Source organism: Meles meles, chromosome 16 (assembly GCF_922984935.1).
Source record: "Meles meles chromosome 16, mMelMel3.1 paternal haplotype, whole genome shotgun sequence".
Classification (NCBI taxonomy): Eukaryota; Metazoa; Chordata; class Mammalia; order Carnivora; family Mustelidae; genus Meles; species Meles meles.
The window spans coordinates 27,560,804-27,580,095 of record NC_060081.1 but is presented as its reverse complement, the minus strand read 5'-3'; the positions used below and the strand labels follow the sequence as shown (position 1 = coordinate 27,580,095).

The 19,292-nt window shown below is 41.0% G+C and overlaps 1 protein-coding gene across 2 annotated transcripts; it reads right to left on the bottom strand.

The window, feature by feature from the left end:
- Positions 1-425: 425 nt before the first annotated feature.
- UNC50 (unc-50 inner nuclear membrane RNA binding protein) lies at positions 426-19,280 on the bottom strand. 2 transcript variants are annotated; one of them, XM_045980146.1, is made up of 7 exons: positions 19,129-19,266; positions 18,086-18,317; positions 17,703-17,986; positions 16,409-16,529; positions 2,340-2,479; positions 2,149-2,250; positions 426-661 (listed from the first exon to the last, which is right to left on the bottom strand). In XM_045980146.1, the coding sequence occupies exons 3-7, from the start codon at positions 17,980-17,982 to the stop codon at positions 525-527; spliced, it is 780 nt and encodes a 259-aa protein (XP_045836102.1). In that variant the 5' UTR covers positions 17,983-17,986; positions 18,086-18,317; positions 19,129-19,266; the 3' UTR covers positions 426-524. The 2 variants fall into 2 exon arrangements, with proteins under 2 accessions (XP_045836102.1, XP_045836101.1); XM_045980145.1 differs by lacking the exon at positions 18,086-18,317 and having other exon boundaries at positions 19,129-19,280.
- Between the last annotated feature and the right edge of the window lie 12 nt (positions 19,281-19,292).

Here is a 19,292-nt window from a genome sequence, read left to right as displayed (position 1 = left end):
GGAGAGGTCTTCAAAGAAAGAAAAAGAGCCTTCATGTTAAGACAGGGATGACCAGTGTTAAGCAAGCGTACACTTGTCTATTATGTCCGTGGCAGAAGCCTGTTCAACTGAAGAGTGTTTGGCATTTCCTTTGTATAGAAAAATGTAAATGATCTTATGGTCTGTAGTACAGTGATTCATCTTTGAGTTACATTACAGGTCAGGGAGGCTTGTGAAAGTTATACTAGGCAAATGTTGAAAATACAGCCCATTAGAAATAAGGCCAGACTACGAACCTTGTCAGGAACTGATTATCAAGTTCTCCAAATGATTTTTCTTTAAAAAATATTTATTAAATGTACCTTTAAGTAGTTTTAAGGAATGTATCTGACAATAGTGTTAACATTATATACTTACTCAAAGTTGCAAACTTTACACCCTGAAGATTATCTACAAAGACAGTTTATTTACAAGTTTCAGAAGAAATCCTCCCCTCACCAACTCTGCCTGTGGCACAGGTAAGATGGCATGGTCTCCCAGTGCCTTCATTTCACTCTGTACTTGTAGAAGGAGCACAGTGTGTGAGTGAAGTTCCATCCTAGTGCCAGGGACAGGCCGTAGAGCAGAATGAGAGGCGCAAATGGATAAAGAAGAATTACTGTATTTTTCAAAAATGGCAATGCTGGAAAAGAAACAAATCAGTTTTTTTTTAAAAAGGAAATATACCTCATGAACTTTCTGAAAGTGCTTACTACAACAGGTGGGGACAGGAAGTACCACGTGTTCTGAATCCGCGAGCCGCTGCTCTCAAGGCCGACTCTGCTCTGCACCCTGCTCGTGGGTGTTGCTGCCGCATCACAGCTGCGCCCGAGAACCCAGGCTGAGAGGTTAGTTCAGGGCAAAGGCTGAGTGAGCAGCAGATTCGGAACTTGAGAGGCGACGAGTAAGGGACAGATGTCACGAAATACTGAACAGTGGTGGATTTACACAGGGGACTGCCTCAGAAGCCTCTACCAGTTCAACTTCTGGCTCTTTGAGATTTCCCAATACTGGAAGCATAACACCTCCCCTTTACATGAGATAACTAGTAAGTGTCCCAGAGCTTCAGGAAAGAACGAAACTCCCAAATATAAAATCTGTCCGAGTTCCTGCCTGGCTCCGTCAGTAGAACATGCAATTCTTGAGCTTAGGGGTCATAAGTTCAAGCCCCACACTGGGTACAGAGCCTACTTTAAGTAAATTTTAAAATTAATAAAATCTGCCTCCAAAGATCCGGGTTTTCTTCTTGGTCACTACTTAGTGGGTCCCTACCACATGCATTCTAACCTAAATATTTCTTTTCTAGAAAGTCGCCAAACTAAAGCCGAGTTGTACTCAATTTAATTATAGGGAGTTACAAATGAGTGATCCAAATCCATTTAGAGAAACCACCATGTTGTAGTATACTAATACAATTTAAAACTTTCTCAAAATAAGTGGAAATTCATAAAAACCTGAACATAGTATGTCAAAAACAGCTCCTCTGAACTAGAGAACGGACTCCCTGTGTCCAGAAAAGTATTACAACTTGAGGGAGTTACGTGGTCCCGGGCAGAGTGGCTAGCATCTGGGGCTGGGAACACCTCTGACTAGAGGAGTCGTATTTGTGCACCAGAGTGTGTATTTACAGTGAGGTCCTAACTCTCCAGAGTGAAAAGAAAGGACGAGCTGAAATAATATAAAGGTTTCTCATTCATACTAAGAAAAAAACTTCTAGAAGGGTGTAGCAGTAAAGGTTGGGCCTGAATTGTGACCATCTGTAGAACCACACAGTGATCATAAAAAAAAGTGAGGCAAAGGTTTGTAAAAGTTCATTTAGCTATGCGACCATACGTTGGACCCAGCCCACGTCCCACCCTAACTGGCCACTGGGACCTGGAACCAGAAAGCCAGGGACAAAAGGAAGTGCGTCCTGCGTTCCTGCAAGTAACTTGGAGATATCAATATGGTTTAACACAGCTCCTTAAAATTACAAAATTTGTTATACACCAGCCATGCCACTTTCTAGCTGAATGACTGTGGACAAATTAATTTCTGTGCCCTCATCTGAAAGTAAGCTACTTACGTTACTATTACAGCACCCCTCCCCCCGCCCTCGTTTTCAGTCAACCAAAACCATTCATGACTTACCACTATATCCTAGGAAGGTTACGTAGATATAATAGCCCACTGCCACCAACCACAAGGTATTTCCAACAAAATATCCAATAAATGTGTCCGTCAGGATAACATCTGATAACAAAAGAGATGTGTACACTGAATCTCTTCAGTGCATACAATGGTGACTTTCTGATGATAGTGTAAGAAGCAACACTACTTACGGTTAATGAAGAAGAGCTGGATAAAATGCAGAATGACTAAGAGAGGATAAAAAGCATTCAGATGCACGTCGAAGGCATAACCCCACTCCACATCGTAGTCCCTGCTTTGCCGCTTCACTAAGTACTTGTTCGAGATAAACCTGAAGAGCAAAGTTAAAATCTCTTTCACAATACAATACTGTTAATTCCGTAAACAGTTACTGACTACCTTCTGTGTGCCAAGCATTACTCAAGATACTGGAGACCAAGAGGTGAACAAAACAGATCTCTGCCTTCAGCCTAGCTGGAGTCGTCAGATGGCACGATGGAGAAAAATCAAGCAATAAAGAAGGACAGAAAATACAAAGTTGAAATGCAGTGTTAAATAGGATAGTCCTACGAAGGTAACATCTGGGTCAAGACCCACGGGCAGGGATGGGAGTTACCTGGGGCAGAGCATTCAGGCAGAGGGGAGTCCAAACACAGAAGTGGCGGAGGTGGACGAGTACAGAGGAGGTGGCAGGGGACCTGGCTTGTTTGAGGCATGGGTGAGGAGACCAGTGTGCCTGGAACAAGTGAGAAAAGTAGCAGGAAATGAAGCAGGAGCCAGATCTTCTGGCGCCTACGGCCATTTAAGACCTTTGGGCTTTTATTCTCGATGAAATAAGGAGTCAGTGGAGGTCCCGGAAGGGTGTCTGACTCACTGTTTCAACACAGTTCCTGTGACTGTTGATCTGAGAACAGACTACAGGGGTAAGAGGGGAGGCAGAGACACCAATTGGGAGGCTACTGGGAAAAAGGTGAGCAAGGGTGGTAGTAGTGGAGGTGGTGACGTGGGGAAAATGAGCAGCCAAGGGTGACTGAGAGATTTCTGCCTGAAACCAACAGAAGACTGAGCTGCCGTGAGCTACTGTGGGCATGGCTGCAGAAAGAGCTGTCTGGGCAGTGCAGGAGTTTGGATTTGGACGTGTCATGCTGAAGATGCCCGTTAACATGGAATAAGAAGTACAGTCTGGAATTTGGAGAAGAGGTCAAAGATGGAGATACAAACTCATCCATGTGTATATGGTATTTAAGGCCATGGGCCCGAGTAAGACCCCTTCCCCAGAAGGAATGAACTACATACAGAATAGGTCCAAGTCCTAACACCAAATAGCTCACCTCTCCATTAGAAGCTGAGGAAACAGGGAAGCGTGCCAGTGATGTACCTAGCCATAAGAATAATTCTTCAAGCTTCTGTCAGTGTTCTACAACATGACCTATGAGTTCAGTTAAATGATGAGTAAGTGAGAAGTAAAATACCCATGTAAAAGAAAACTAGACCTTCAAAGGGTAATAACAAAAAGGATCATTTGTATTAACAACACAACTGCAGAAATTCAGTGGACTTTCATGTGTGTGATTTCATTTCAAGGGTACAGTTAAAATGCTATGCCTACCATGGAAATAAAAAGAAAAATAAAACAAGGGATAGAACGTAGTACAGTACTAATAAAACAGGCCTGTACAGTTAACTAAAAATATCCAACTAATATAGCTTTGTTTGAACAAACTCTTAACTTAGCAAAATATCTTCCACTTTAGCCAAGAACATGTGCCATTAAGAGAACAGAACAAGCATTCCGTTCACTACCCAAGAGCTCCCATTCTGTGCTGCTCCCACCCCTTTGCTTATTTATTCTGTACATGGGCACTTCTGTCCTCAGTCAGATACTCAGTCAGAACAGATACTCCTTCTGGGAGAGCTCAAGACATCTGTGGTTTTCACCTCCCACCTCCATATTAATGATGCCAGTCCTGTCCTCCTCTTGGCCCAGACGGTGGCAGGGTCAGAGTCCTCCTCTACCCCAGAGTCTACTGTACCTTCATTTCCACTAAAATCCTCAAGCCACCAGAACTCAGCACGTCTAACATGGAATGCTTCATCTGCACCTGCCACTCTTCCCTACCCTCATCATACCCAGTTCTCAGATGCTCTCTGATCCATCTCTCTCCTCTCTTCCTGAGCTCACCGTGCTGTCTGGGCCTGCTCTCCTCTTGTGCAGACTCCACAGTTGTATCCAGCTTCAGCTCTTTTGCAGCCACAGACTGGATTTTCCTTCTGGTGTGAATCTGCTATTTCCTTACCCCAAAGCCTCCACGTTCTCCACCTCTCTTCCATTCCCCAACCAGCACATGCAAGCTATGCGATGAAGTCCAATTCTTTTTTCTGAATTGCACTAAAGGCTAAATTCTACAGTCAACTATCTTCCCGAACTGGTAAGTGTCACCCTGTACTACCAGATCTGGTATGCTGCTTCTGACTGCCATGCCTATGCATTTGGTACTAGGAATCAATGATCCCATCTCCTCCTGACATCTCCTCCTGCTGGTTCCTGTGGCACCATCTAGGATGACAGCAACCACATGTCACCATTTTTTTTTTTAAAGATTTTATTTATTTATTTGACATCACAAGTAGGCAGAGAGGCAGACAGAAGGGGAAGCAGGCTCTCTGCTCATCAGGGCAGAGGCTTTAACCCACTGAGCCACCCAGGCGCCCCCATGTCATCATTTCTAATACAATTCATAACACAATACAACACAATGTAGCTTGAGAAATATACCAAGTCAGTCCCTTCCTTTCCTTCCTTTCTTTTTTTTTTTTTTTAAATAGGTAGGCTCCATGTCCAGCGTTAGGCTTGAAATCAAGACTAAAATCAAGACCTGAGGTACCTGAGATACCACCTAGGCGCCCTCAGAGTCCCTTTCTATTTAACTGAAACTGTAATATGGACTCATACTAAAGTTGCTGAACTCCAGAATGACTTGGTCTGTGGCCCTCCAGAGTCAACGCATTCACGGTAGAACACCTGATATAACCTACTCCTCTGAAAGCCTTATTTACTGAAATTATTTCATACGCCATGTTTTTGATAATGAATATGTAATTTATATTAGTTAGTAGTAGTCTTAAGCCAGACTTTAGAATTCCAAATTAATGACACATAGCATTTACTGCCTACCAACAACCTACAAAACTCTAAGGAGTTACAAATGGAAACAATACATTGGTATCATCAGAGTTATAGTCTCAGGATTTGTTATTAACAGCCACTGGGGTACCTGGGTGGCTCAGTGGGTTAAAGCCTCCGCCTTCGGCTCAGGTCATGATCCCAGGGTCCTGGGATCCAGCCCCGCATCGGGCTCTCTGCCTGCCTCTCTGCCTATTTGTGATCCCTGTCAGATAAATAAAATAAAAAAAATATTAACAGCCACTATCTACTGAGCACTTCCTATATACCAGGTACTTTTCACACCACAATCTTTTCAAATACCTTACAAATTAGATAATTCATTTTATAAAAGATACCGGGACTCAGAATTACACTAAATGAGCTGGCATTCGAACCTAGGCCTCTCTGTGACTAAAATTTCCATAGTGTTTCCTCTGATGGACAATGACCATGACCCCTACTCAACCACTGGCCTTTTATGAGCTCACTTGACACATCCAGTCCCCTCATCTGGCATGCGAACCATGTAAGAGCCTGCATCTATGAGAAAATGGAAAAACCAAATTCTGGAATTAAATACTTCCACTCAGTACACTACTGTCGTTAAACCAAACCCAGAAGTGAACCTGCATACCTGTTCAATAAAACCTGCGCCTCGGCAAGAAGGCACCGAAAGTTTAACAAATCCTTTTTCAAATGTTCTTCATTTAATGTCTGATATTCAAAGTAAGATTCCATGAAATAACCCTCTATAGCTTAAACATCTAGATGTGACCCACTGACAAATACAGGAAAAACCATGCCATCATCTAGACAAGCAGACTTGGCTAACTGCATAACTGCATAACAAACACTAGACTTTGTTAATATGATGTCATTATTTCAGTTCACTTATTTGCTACACTTTGACGATACAGACCATCCCTTAAAGTATTTTCTAATACAAATAGTGACTTAGGAGGGCAAGTTATAATCTTGGCAATCCAAAGTGATGCTTTCAGGAGACAAGGTCCAAGATGGTGATGGAGGAGGACCCTGAATTCCCCTCCATGGACAAACCAAATCTATACCAACATACAGAGTAATTCCTCTGGAAAAAGAACTGAGGGCTGACTGAACAGCTTCTGCACATCAAAGGACAGAGGGACCACACAGAGAATAGGAGAGATGGAGACACAGTAACAACAGAAACCCTACCCCGAACACTGCCAACTGCAGTGGGGAGGGACAGAACTAAGGAACTAGGAATAGATTCTAACACACGAAGGGATGGAAAAGAGCCTCAGTTTCAAAGGGCAACTAGAATTCAAAGGAACCAGCCCTTGAGCATCTGCCAAACAGCTTGGACCTGAGGAACTGGTCTCCAGTAGTCAGAGGGCTGGCAAGTGCCACAGTATATGTTTCCTCTCTCCCAAGCCCAACACTGACAGCACAGATGGGAGTGGACATGGCCACCCAGCCAGCCTGCCACTTCAGTGAACCCTGGGACCCTAGCCCACATCAGCCCAAGCCCCACTAAGGCACACACAAAAAAGCAGTGACTTAAAAGACAACTAGAATAAAAAACAAACAAAAACTAACCCTCAGCCAATTGGCCAAGGCCTGTGGGAACACATTCTGAGGCCAAATGAGCTGGTAAGCACCACTGCTTATGGCCTCTCCACCTCGCCTGATCACTCAGACTGGAACAGGGTATAGATGCCCTAACTAGCCAGCACTTAAGTGAGCCCCACAACCCTAGCATACAGCAACTTTAGCTCCAATTCTCCTACCAAGGTCCCCACTGTGTAGAGCACCCTGGGAACACCAGCCTGAGCCCACTTCGACTCCAGCTATTCCATCAGGGCAATCCCCATGCAGGGTGCCCCAGGACAGCCCCAGCTCCCGCCCACTTCAGCTTCAGATGTCCCACTAGGGTACACCTGGTGTGGGACACCCAGAGAGCCCCCTCCAGCCCATGCCCACTACAGCTCCAGCCAGCCAAGGCCAGCAGACATCCACAGTCTGTATGGGACAGTCCTAAACAGGACCAATCCTTCAAGAGAAGTAGCCATCCCGCCTAGTTCACAGAAACAAATACAGGAAGTAAAACAAAATAAGAAGGCAGAGGAATATATTTCAAGTGAAGGGATAAGATAAACAGCGTACCTGACAAACAGTTCAAAGTAGTGCTCAACAAGAAGCTCAGCAGACTTGGAAGAAGAGAGGGTGAACAAACAGAAAATCCAAGAGCCAAGCAGAGCTGAAGAATACAGCAACTGAAATGAAAACGACACTAGAGAGAAACAGCAGCAGATTAAAGATTAAAGATTAAAGGACACAGAAGAATGGACGAGCAATCTGGAAGGCAGGAAGTGGAAAGCAACCAAACTGAACAACAAAAAGAAACAAGAATTAAAAACAAAAATAAGGACAGATTGAGTCTTAGGGACAATTTCAAGCATATTAACATTTTCATTATGGTGATCCCAGAAGAACAGAGAAGGGCAGAAAACTTACTTGAAGAAATAATTGCTAGAAACTTCTCTAACCAGGGGAAGAAAACAGACATCCAGGTACAGGAACATAGAGAACCCTAAGCAAAATGAACCCATGAAGGCTCACACCAGTGCAAATAATAATTAAAATGTCAAATATTAAAGATAGAATCTTAATGCAGCAAGAGAAAAACAAGGAAGGCCAATAAAGCACTCAGCTGATTTCTCAATAGAACGTTGCAGGCCAGACGGAAGTGGCATAATAATCCAAAGTGCTGAAAGGAAAACACCTACAACCAAGAATACTCAATCTAGCGAGGTTAACATTCAGAACTGAAGGAGAGAGAAAGAGTTTCTCAGACAAACAAAAGCTAAAGAGTTCACCACCACTAAACTGTCCTTGAAATATTAAAGGGATCTCCTTAAGCAAGAAAAAAAAGCCAAAATTAAAAGAAAAATGTGAAGAAAAAATTTCACAAGTAAAAGCAAATATACAATAAAGGGAGTAGATCACTCACTTATAAAGCTAGCATGAAGCTTAAAAGACAAAAGCAGTAAAACCAATTATATCTAAAAATTAGTTAAAGGACTTAGAAAAAAAATTGTAAAAAAAGACAAAGAACATGGGGGGGGGCATAAAAATGTAGTGGTTTTAGAATGTGTTCCAACTTAAGTGACCGTCAACTTACTAGAAACTGCTATATACATAGAATGTTATATATGAACCTCAGAGTAAACCAAAACCTATAATAGATACACAAGAAAACAGAGAAAAGAATCCAAGCATAATACTAAAAAATGTCATCAATTACAAGGAAGAAAAGGAACAGAAAACTACAAAAACAAGCAAAAAACTAACAAGATAGGAATAAGTACACCTACCAATAACTACTTTCAATGTAAATGGTCCAAGTGCTCCAATCAAAAGAAAGGGTGAACTAGAAGTCTAACCACAGCAATCAAGCAACAAAAAGAAATAAAAGGCAACCAAACTGGTAACAAAGAAGTAAAACTTTCACTATTTGCAGATGATACTATATATAGAGAACCTGAAAGACCCCCCCAAGAACTGCTAGAACTGATAAATGAATTCAGTAAAGTTGCAGGATACAAAGTCAATGTACAGAAATTATACACCAATAATGAAGTAGCAGAAAGAGAAATTATGGAAACCCATCTGCAAAAACCCTAGGAATCAAAAGAGATGAAAGACCTGTATTGTGAAAACTACAAAACACTGATAAAAAAAATTGAAGACAACACAAAGAAATGGTAATATATTCCATGCTCATGGACTGAAAGAACAAATATTGTTAAAATACTCACTATTTTCATTCATAACAAAGCAATCTACACATTTAATGCAATCTCTATCAAAACACCAACAGCATTTTCTTACAAAACTGGAACAAACCATCCAAAAATTTGTATGGAACCACAAGAGACCCTGAATAGCCAAAGCCATCTGAAAAAAGAAAACCAAAGCTGGAGGTATTACTATTCCAGATTTTAAGTTATACTATGAAACTGTACTGATGAACACAGTAGGACACTGGCACAAAAATAGACACATAGGACACCTGGGTGGCTCAGTGGGTTAAGTCTCTGCCTTCCGCTCAGGTCATGATCTCAGGGTCCTGGGATCAAGACCTGCATCGGGCTCTCTGCTCAGCGGTGAGCCTGCCTCGCTGCCTACTTGTGATCTCTCTGTCAAATAAATGAACAAATCTTAAAAAAAAAAAAAAAATAGACACATAGACCAATGGAACAAAACAGAAAACCCAGAAATGAACACAGAATTATATGGCCAATCTTTGACAAAACCGGAAAAAAAGACAATCTCTTCTACAAATGGTGTTGGGAAAACTGGACAGTTACATGTAGAAGAATGAAACTGGACCACTTTCTTATACCACACAAAAATAAAATCAAAATGTATAAACACCTAAATGTTAAAACCTAATACCATAAAAATCCTAGAAAACACCAGCAGTAACTTCTTTGACTATGGCCATAGCAACTTCTTTCTAGATAGGTCTCCTGAGGCAAGAGAAACAAAAGCAAAAATAAACTATTGGGACTACATCAAAATAAGATGCTTCTGCATAGCAAAGGAAAAAAACAAAACTAAAAGGAAACCTACCAAATGGGAGATAGTTGCAAATGATCTACCTGATAAAGGATAAGTATCCAAAATATATAAAGAATTCATAAAACTCAACACCCAAAAAACCAATAATCCAATCAAAAATGGGCCAAAGACATGAACAGGCATTTTTCCAAAGAAGACATCCAGATGGCCAACAGACACATGAGAAGATGCTCAATATCACTCATCATCAGGGAAATGCACGTCAAAACGACAATGAGGTATCACCTCACGTGTGTGAGAATGGCTAAAATCGACAACATAAGAAACAGGAGAAAAAGGAACAGGTGTGGAGAAAAAGGAACCCTTGTCCCTTGCTGGTAGGAATGCAAACTCGTGCAGTTACTCTGGAAAATAGTATGGTGGTTCCTCAGAAAGTTAAAAATAGAGCTGCCCTACCATCCAGCAACTGCACTACTGGGTATTTACCAAAAGAATACAAGAACACTAATTTAAAGGGATACATACACCCCTATGTTTATAGCAGCATTATTTATAACAGTTAAGATATGGAAGTAGCTCAGTGTCCATGGACTGATGGATGGATAAAGATGCGGCATATATAATGGAATATTATTCAGCCATAAAAAAGAATGAAATCTTGTCATTTGCAACAATATGGATGGAGCTGGAGAGTATAATCCTAATAGAAATAGGTCAGAGAAAGACAACATATGATTTCACTCGTGGAATTTATGAAGCAAAACAAGCAAAGGAAAAAAAAAATAAGAGACAAATTAAGAAAAAGACTTAATTAGAACAAACTGATGGTTACCAGAGGGGAGATGGGGGTGGTGAAGTATGTGATAGGGATTAAGGAGTGCACTTGCGATGAGCATAGGGTGACGGGTGATGTATGTAAGTGTTTAATGACTATTCTATACACCTGAAACCAATGTAACACTTTATGATAGGAATTAAAATAAAAACTTAAAAAAAAAAAAAAAGACATGACCACTGAATGGATAAGATAACAAGACCCAGCTATATGCTGACAGCAAGACTCACTTCCAACCTATAAACATATACAGACTGAAAGTGAAGGGGTAGAAAAAAAGATACTCTATGCAGATGGAAGCCCTCCACCCCCCCCAAAAAAGAAATAGGTAGGTATTACTTCTCAGGGTAGCAATGCTTCTTTCACATGAAATATGCTTCAAAACACTGTAACAAGAGCCAAAACAAGGCACTACATAATGATAAAGGGTTCCAACAAAAGAATGTAACAATTATAAATATCTATGTACCCAACACAGGAACACCCAAATACACAAGGCAAATACTAACAGACATAAATATAGAAATTGATAGTAATAGGGGCAATTGGGTGGCTCAATGGGTTAAGCCTCTGCCTTCGGCTCAGGTCATGATCTCAGGGTCCTGGGATCAAGCCCCGAATCCAGCTCTCTGCTCAGCAGGGAGTCTGCTTCCCCCTCCCCCCACCACCTGCCTCTCTGCCTACTTGTGATCTCTGTAAAATAAAAAAAATCTTAAAAAAAAAATTGATAGTAATACAAAATAGGGGACCTTAACAACTCACTTACATCAATGGATAGATCATCCAGACAAAATCAATATGGAAGGAGTAGCTTTAGACAACCTATCAGATGCATATACACAGAATATTCCATCCAAAAAGAGCAGAATACACAATCTTTTCAAGTGCATATAAAACGCTCTCCAGAACAGATCACATTTGAGGCCATAAAACAAATCTCAGTAAATTTAGTAAGACTGAAATCATATCAAGGATCTTTTCCAACTACATGGTATGAAACTAGAAATCAATTACAAAACAAAACAAAACAGGAAAAAACCATAAACATGTGAAGGCTAAACAACCTGCTACTAAAATACAACAAAACAACAACAAAACCAAAGAGGAAATAAAAAAAATACCTTGAGACAAATGAAAATGGAAACACAATGTTCCAAAAATGTTTGGGACACAGCAAAAGCAGTTCCAAGAGGAAAGTTCTAACAGGCATACCTCAAAAAAAAAAAAAAAAAAAAAATTCAAGTAATCTAACTTTAAACCTAAGTATGAGAAAAGATGACAAAGAAAACCTAAAGTTAACAGAAGTAAGAAAGTTAAAAAATTCAGAGTAAAAAGACATGAAATAGGAACTGAAAAAAAAAATAGAAAAATCAACAAAACCAAGAGCTGATTCTTTGAAAAGATAAACAAAATTGATAAAACACACAGCCAGAGAAGAAAAGGAAACAGAACTCAAGTAAGTAAAACCAGAAATGAAAGAGAAGTAACAACTGACACCACAGAAATACAAAAGACTACAACAGATTACTATAAAATGAGGACAACAAATTAGACAACCAAGAAGAAATGGATAAATTCCTAGAAATATACGATCTTCCAAAACTGAATCAGAAATATAAAATCTGAATACACATATTATTACAAGTAATGAATTTGAATTGGTAATCAAAATACTCCCAACAAATAAAAGTCCAGGACCAGATGGTTTCACAGGTGAATTCTAACAAATATTTAAAACAGAGTTAACATCTATTCTTCTGAATACTATTGGAAACTATTGGAAAATATAGAAGAGGAAGAAAAATTTTCAATCAATCAAGGCTGCAGCCTTCTACCCCCTCCACCCCCAAATAGGCCAATTCCTAGCCTCTGAGCCAAAATGGAGCTTTCTTTGTGATAATTAACAAGAATTTAAGTGTTATATAAAACAATGCCCTGTGAAATCCATTGTTCTCTAGAAAGTTTAAAATGACTCCCCCATACATAATCCTAAATGACAGCTCTTCCTCTCACCGTAGTTGCAGGTGGTTTTGAAGTGATTATCTTCGGCTCCACATTCAAGTTTTCCTATCAGCCTTATTAGAGGCTGTTCTCCTTACCCCGGAGAAGGGATCCCAGATACCTTCTCCAGGTTCAGAGGCTGAGAGAAAAATCCCTGATATCTTAGAAAGACTGTTTCCCTCCAAAGATTTAATGGAGATTATTACCTAAACATTTTTTTAATCCATCTGAGAAAAATTAGTTTTAGATTCAGAGGGCAATGCAAACACAGAAGCAGGCAGTCTTTCTGATGAGATACTAGTTTTAAGGATACAGGAGGCAACATGGAGGAGTAAAATCTCAAGTGCCTTCCTTAACCCAGGGTCTTCTAGAAAGTCTCAAAAAGATGGATACTAGGAAGATTTCACCTTTGCAGGCCTTGGTAGGCAATTCCAAAAGTTCTACCACTATGGACTGGTGACCTCTGACAAGGGCACAATAAAAAAAAAAGACAAGAAAGCTGGGTATCTCCAAAAGAACATCTTTAAGGGCTCCGACTAGTGATCAAAATGTACTAAAATTTGGTATCAGAACTGTTTATATAAAGTGAGGACCTTATACATGGGGGAGAAGAGACTTAAGTAACACTTAGGGCAAGGAATGGAACCCACAGAATAGGTAGAAGATCACAGGTATAACACTTGCAGCTTTAACACTGTTATTTGTTTTGCGATGTTAAACTCTCTTCCAATTTCTCAGAACACCTGAGCTGGCTTTACCTTTGCTATCAATCAATTTTCTATCAGGCCAGCATTATCCTGGTACCAAAATCAGACACAGACATTTCCAAAAAAGGAAAAGTACAGGCTAATATCCTTGATGTATAAAGATCCAAAAACACTCAACAAAGTAAACCAAATTCGGTAATACATTAAAAGGATTTTCCACTTGATGAAATGGGATTTATTCCAGGGATGGAAGGATGGCTCAATATGTGCAAATCCATCAATGCGATACATTAACAAAATGTCGGATAAAAATCACAGGATCATGTCAACAGATGCAGAAAAAGCATCTAACAAAATTCAACATTAGTTCACGATGAAAACTCTCAATAAAATAGGTTGAGAGGGAATGTACCTAACAATGCAGGCCATATATGAAAAACCCACAGCTAACATCATACTCAATGGTGAAAGGCTGAAAGCTTTTCTCCTAGGATCAGGAACAAAACAAGAACACACACTCTCACCACTGTTACTTAACATAGCACTGGAAGTCCTAGCCACGGCAATCAGACAAACAAAAGAAATAAAAGGCATCTAAATTAGTAAGGAAGAAATACAACTATCACTATTTGCAGATGACATGATACTCTATACAGAAAACCTGAAAGACTTCACCAAAAAATATTAAAACTATTCAATGAATTCAATGAAGTTACAGGACATAAAATTAATATACAGAAATCTGTTGTGTTTCAATACACTAATAATGAAGCAGCAGAAAGTGAAACTAGGAAAATAATTCCATTTACAATTGCATCAAAAAAACCCAAAAACCTAGGAATAAATTTACCCAAGGAGATAAAAAAACCTATACTCTAAAAACTCCAAGATAGTAATAAAAGAAATCAAAGAGGACACAACCCAAGGAAAGATACTCCATGATCATGGATTGTTAGAACCAGTATCATTAAAATGTCTATAATACTGAAAGCAACCTACAGACTCAATACAATCCCTATCAAAACACCAATAAGGTTTTTTAGAGAACTAAAACAAAGAATTCTAAAATCTGTATGGAACCACAAAAGACCCCAAATAGCCAATGCAATCTTGAGAAAGAAAAAGCTAAATGCATCACAATCCAGATGCCAAGATATACTACAAAGCTGTAGTGATCAAGACAGTATGGTACTGGCGCAAAAACAGATCAGGAGCGCCTGGGTGGCTCAGTTGGTTCAAGTATCCGACTCTTGAATTTACCTCAGGATCTCAGGATCATGAGATCAGATCCCTCACTGGGCTTCATGCTGGGCACTGGAGCCTACTTAAGATTCTTTCTCTCCCTCTGCCCCCTCACCCCTGCTTGCTCTCATGCTCTTTAAAAAAACAAACAAAAACAACAACAAAAAACCCACACAAAACAAAACCAGACAGATCAATGGAACTGGATATTGACCCAAGAAATAGACCAACACTTACACGGTCAACTGATGACAAAGGAGAAAACCATATACAATGGGGAAGACAGTCTCTTCAGTAAATGGTGTTGGAAAAACTGGACAGTTACATCCAAAAGAATGAAAATGGACCACTTTCTTAAGCCATACACAAAAATAAATTCAAAATGGATTAAAGAACTACATATGAGACATGAAGCCATAAAACTCCTAAAAGAAAACATAAGCAGTAATCTTTTGGACATTGGCCTCAGCAACATTTGTATGGATTTGTCTCCTCAGGCAAGGTAAACAAAAGCAAAAATGAACTATTGGGACTACACCAAATTAAAAAGCTTTGCATAGCAAAGGAAACCACAAACAAAATAAAAAGGCAACCAAGTGAATACAAGAAGAGATTTGCAAGTGATACATTTGATAAGGGGTTAGTATCCAAAATATAAACTTACACAACACTAAAAAAAATATCCAATTAAAAAATGGGCAGAGGAACAGAACATTTTTTCAAAGAAGACATACAAATGGCCAACTGACCCATGAAAAGAAGCTCAGCATCATTCACCATCAGGGAAATGGAAATCAAAAGTACAATGAGATACCACCTTATACCAGTCAGAATGGCTAGTATCAAAAAGACAAGGAAAAACCAGTGTTGCCAAGGATGTGCAGAAAAGACAACCCTTGTGCACTGCTGGTGGGAATATAATCTGGAGCAACCACTGTGAAAAATAGTATGGAGGTATATCAAAAAATTAAAACGAGAAATACCTAATGATCCCACAGTACCAGTACTGGGTGTTTATCTAAGGAAAATGAAAACACTAATTTAAAAAGTTATATGCACCCCTATGTCTATTGCAACATTAATCAAAATATGGAAGCAATCTTAGCACCCAGCAATAGTTGCATGGATAAAGAAGAAATGGCATATACATGTATTATACATACACGCACATGCACACACGATGGAATATTACTTGGTCAAGAAAAGAATAAGATCTTGCCATCAATGACAACTAGAGGGTATAATCACATACGAAGTATGTCAGAAAAGATAAATACCGTATCATTTCACTTACATGCAGATCTAAAAAACAAAATGAACAAAAAACAGAAACAGGTTCATAAATATAAAGAACAAACTGGTAGAGGAGATGGAGTTGAAGGAATGGGCGGTACTAGGTAGAGGGGATTCAGAGGTACAATCTTCCAGTTACAAAATAAATCAGACCCAGAGAAAGTACATTACAAGGAATACTGTCAATAATGTACCAACACTGTATGGTGACAAGTGGTAACTAATCTTGATGAACATTTCATAATATATATAACTGTCAAATCACTGTGCTACACACCTGAAACTAATATAAAATTGTATATCAACTATACTTCAATGATAAAAAAAATTTAACTCATGCTTTCAGTTCATGTATCTGGTTTCAATTTTCATCAGCTACTCTATCTCTAATGGAAGCAAATGCAGGCTCTACAGCAGCACTTGAAAAACCAAAGTTATAGTACTTACCACATTAAAGTTGATATGAGAAGACCAACGCCTACACAATCTATGAAAACAACCCAAAGGAGCAGCTTTATCGTCTCAAAAAATCCCATGTCCAGGACAAAGCCAAATCCTATAGTGGACACTGAAAGAAAGATTTGCATGATAAATTCAGGCACACTGCTAGGTTCTAGGGCTATGGGTGGGACAAATCCCTGCCCTCCAGATGCCCACATGTGTAATGGAGGAAACAGTCATTTAAACAAAACCCCAAAGATGTGTTATATGTATACAGAATTGAGAAAAGCAGACTACCCTGAAACACAGAATGGCTACTGAACTAACTGCAGTTTACTGTGGATGCCCCTGTCTGTGGTTCCCCAGGGGAGTCCCAACATTTAAAAGACCACTAGTTCTGAATAGGCACTCACATACTTAAGTCCAGGGAAAGGTGAAAAAAATCTTACACATTTACACAAAGGTGGCTAGGACTCTCTCACTACAGTATTGGAGAATTTAAAAGTAGTTTCTCAAGTTCACATCAGTACTTTTAGAATTCACTCTAGATTTGCCTGTGAAATGCAATTTCCCAACCCGATATTCCTTTTCACAGTAAGTTTGCATTTAGTATCAACTTACTTATCATAGCATTTAAAACACACAGAGTGACTCTGTCCTCTGCTTTTCAAAGATCCGGGGGAACAATTTACTCTGGCATCTGCTTGGGACCTTTAGAACCAGAAAGAATGTAGCATTCTGTCCTGTGAGATTTTTTTTCTTTTTTTTTAAGATTTTATTTATTTATTTGACAGAGCGAGAGATCACAAGTAGGCAGAGAGGCAGGTAGAGAGACAGGAGGAAGTAGGCTCCCTGCTGAGCAGAGTGCCCCATGCAGGGGCTCGATCCCAGGACCCTGAGATCATGACCCGAGCTGAAGGCAGAGGCTTAACCCGCTGAGCCACCCAGGCGCCCCTTGTCCTGTGAGATTTTTGAGGCTTCAGAAAGGAACAAACAGCTTCAAATATCCCAACTTCTGACCCACGATTCTGCAAATGACAAGTACAATCTAAAACACTCAGTTTGGGGGCACCTGGGTGGCTCAGTCGGTTAATCTTCGGCTTGGGGTACTGGGATCAAGCCCTGCATGGATGGGGGCTCCCTGTTCATCATGAAGCCGCTTCTCCTTCTCCCTCTGCCCTTCCCCCTGCTTGTGCACACTCGTGCTCACTCGCGCTCTCTCTCAAATAAAAAAATAAAATCTTCTAAAACCACCACTCAGTTTGTTCTTCAACTCTACTGTAAATAATCTAACACTTACCACAGAGCCAAATACTTAACAGGACCAAGAAAGCAGGGTCATCTCTGGCCCATTGATCCTTTGTCTGCTTTCGATAATGAAAATTTCTGTAAACTCTCTGTGGGGAAGTAAATAGGTAGAGCATCTGCCATGCAGCAAACTCAAAGTCCATCTGCCGAAAACGAAAAAGTCTTCTCAGGTATTTGTAGCGTTTTGCTCCCGCTGTGTGTCTTGCTGCATCCCTGGAGTTCAACACCCCGTTCCCCTGCACTGGGGAATTCACTGAAATACTTGGTAACATCTTCCTAGATGGAAGAAAAAAAAATTATTTTACAAGTAATCTTGAGAAACTATTGACTACCAACAACCCTCTTGTGAGATATTTAGGAGGGAGGTCATCTTACCTTTCTGCCACAATCCTTGGTAAGAGGGGTCAACTAATGAAGGTGGTTCTGAGGCTTATTTGGGGGCTCAAGAACTGCCCACTGCACTTCAAGCAAGGGGAGCACCACAACCTTCTGAACCTTCATAGAGCTTCTACAGGGTCCCTAAGTTTCCCACACTTCACTTCTCTCCTCAGACAGCCCACCCAGGTAGTTACTGTTAAGCAGGAGGGAGGGGGGAGGCAGCACGGGTCTGGGGGAGGGAAGCAGAGAGAGACGGAAAAGGGGAAGAAAGGAGAGAGAAAGAAAATCACTAGGAGGTAAAGTGACTCCTTCATGAGCACAGAGATGGCTATGGAGCCAAAATCCCCTGCTCTTAATCATCAAGTCGTTAAGAAAATCCGTTTTAAAAGTCCATTAGAAACAATGTTACCAACGACGTAAAATCAAAGGCCTATTCACACGGGTCCATCAGTGCAAGACCATCAGGCAACGCTTTCACTAGAATGGGATATAAAAACAAAACTCGAGCCCTTGGCGTTTTACTCCCTGAATAGTTCAACAGAGGTAATGGCGGCGTGGGAGTCCGGTGGAATCAATTTGCAGCCCCGTTGAGAGCAGGTCACCACCCAGCCCTCACGAACCCGCAGCCCACTTCCCCGCTCCACACCCTCTACCTCCCAGGCCTCCCTGGCGCCAAGCAGCGCCTCTCCGAGCCCAGAGGCTCCTCGTCAGCCCGGGGCTGCGGGTGAGGTTGCCATATTTAGCAAATAAAGACACAGGTCGCCCAGTTACATTCGAATCTCCGATACAGGTATAATTTTTGGTTTAAGCATGTCCGAAACATTGTGTCGGACATACACTAAAACGTTATCCGTGGTCTACGTGAAATTCAAGTGTAACTGGGCGTCCTTGATGTACCCGCAACCCTACCGCCCGCCGAGCAGCCGGACCCGGCTATGGTCACTCCAGGGCCGTGGGCTTTGTGGGGCCGTGAGGGGTCGGAGGAAAACGCAGCGGGCGACCCCGAGCCGCGCACGGACGGAGCGGTCCTCAGGTCTCACCTGGAGCCCCGCTGAGGCCTCCAAGGGGCCCAACCTAGCCCACCACCTCCGCCCAGCAGCCAAGCCCAGCAGCTGCCGGGCCAACTTCCCTTCCCGCAACGTAGCCGGTACAGGGGACGCAACGCGTCCCGTGCGTCCACTTCCGCCGCGCGCGCGGCCTCTCG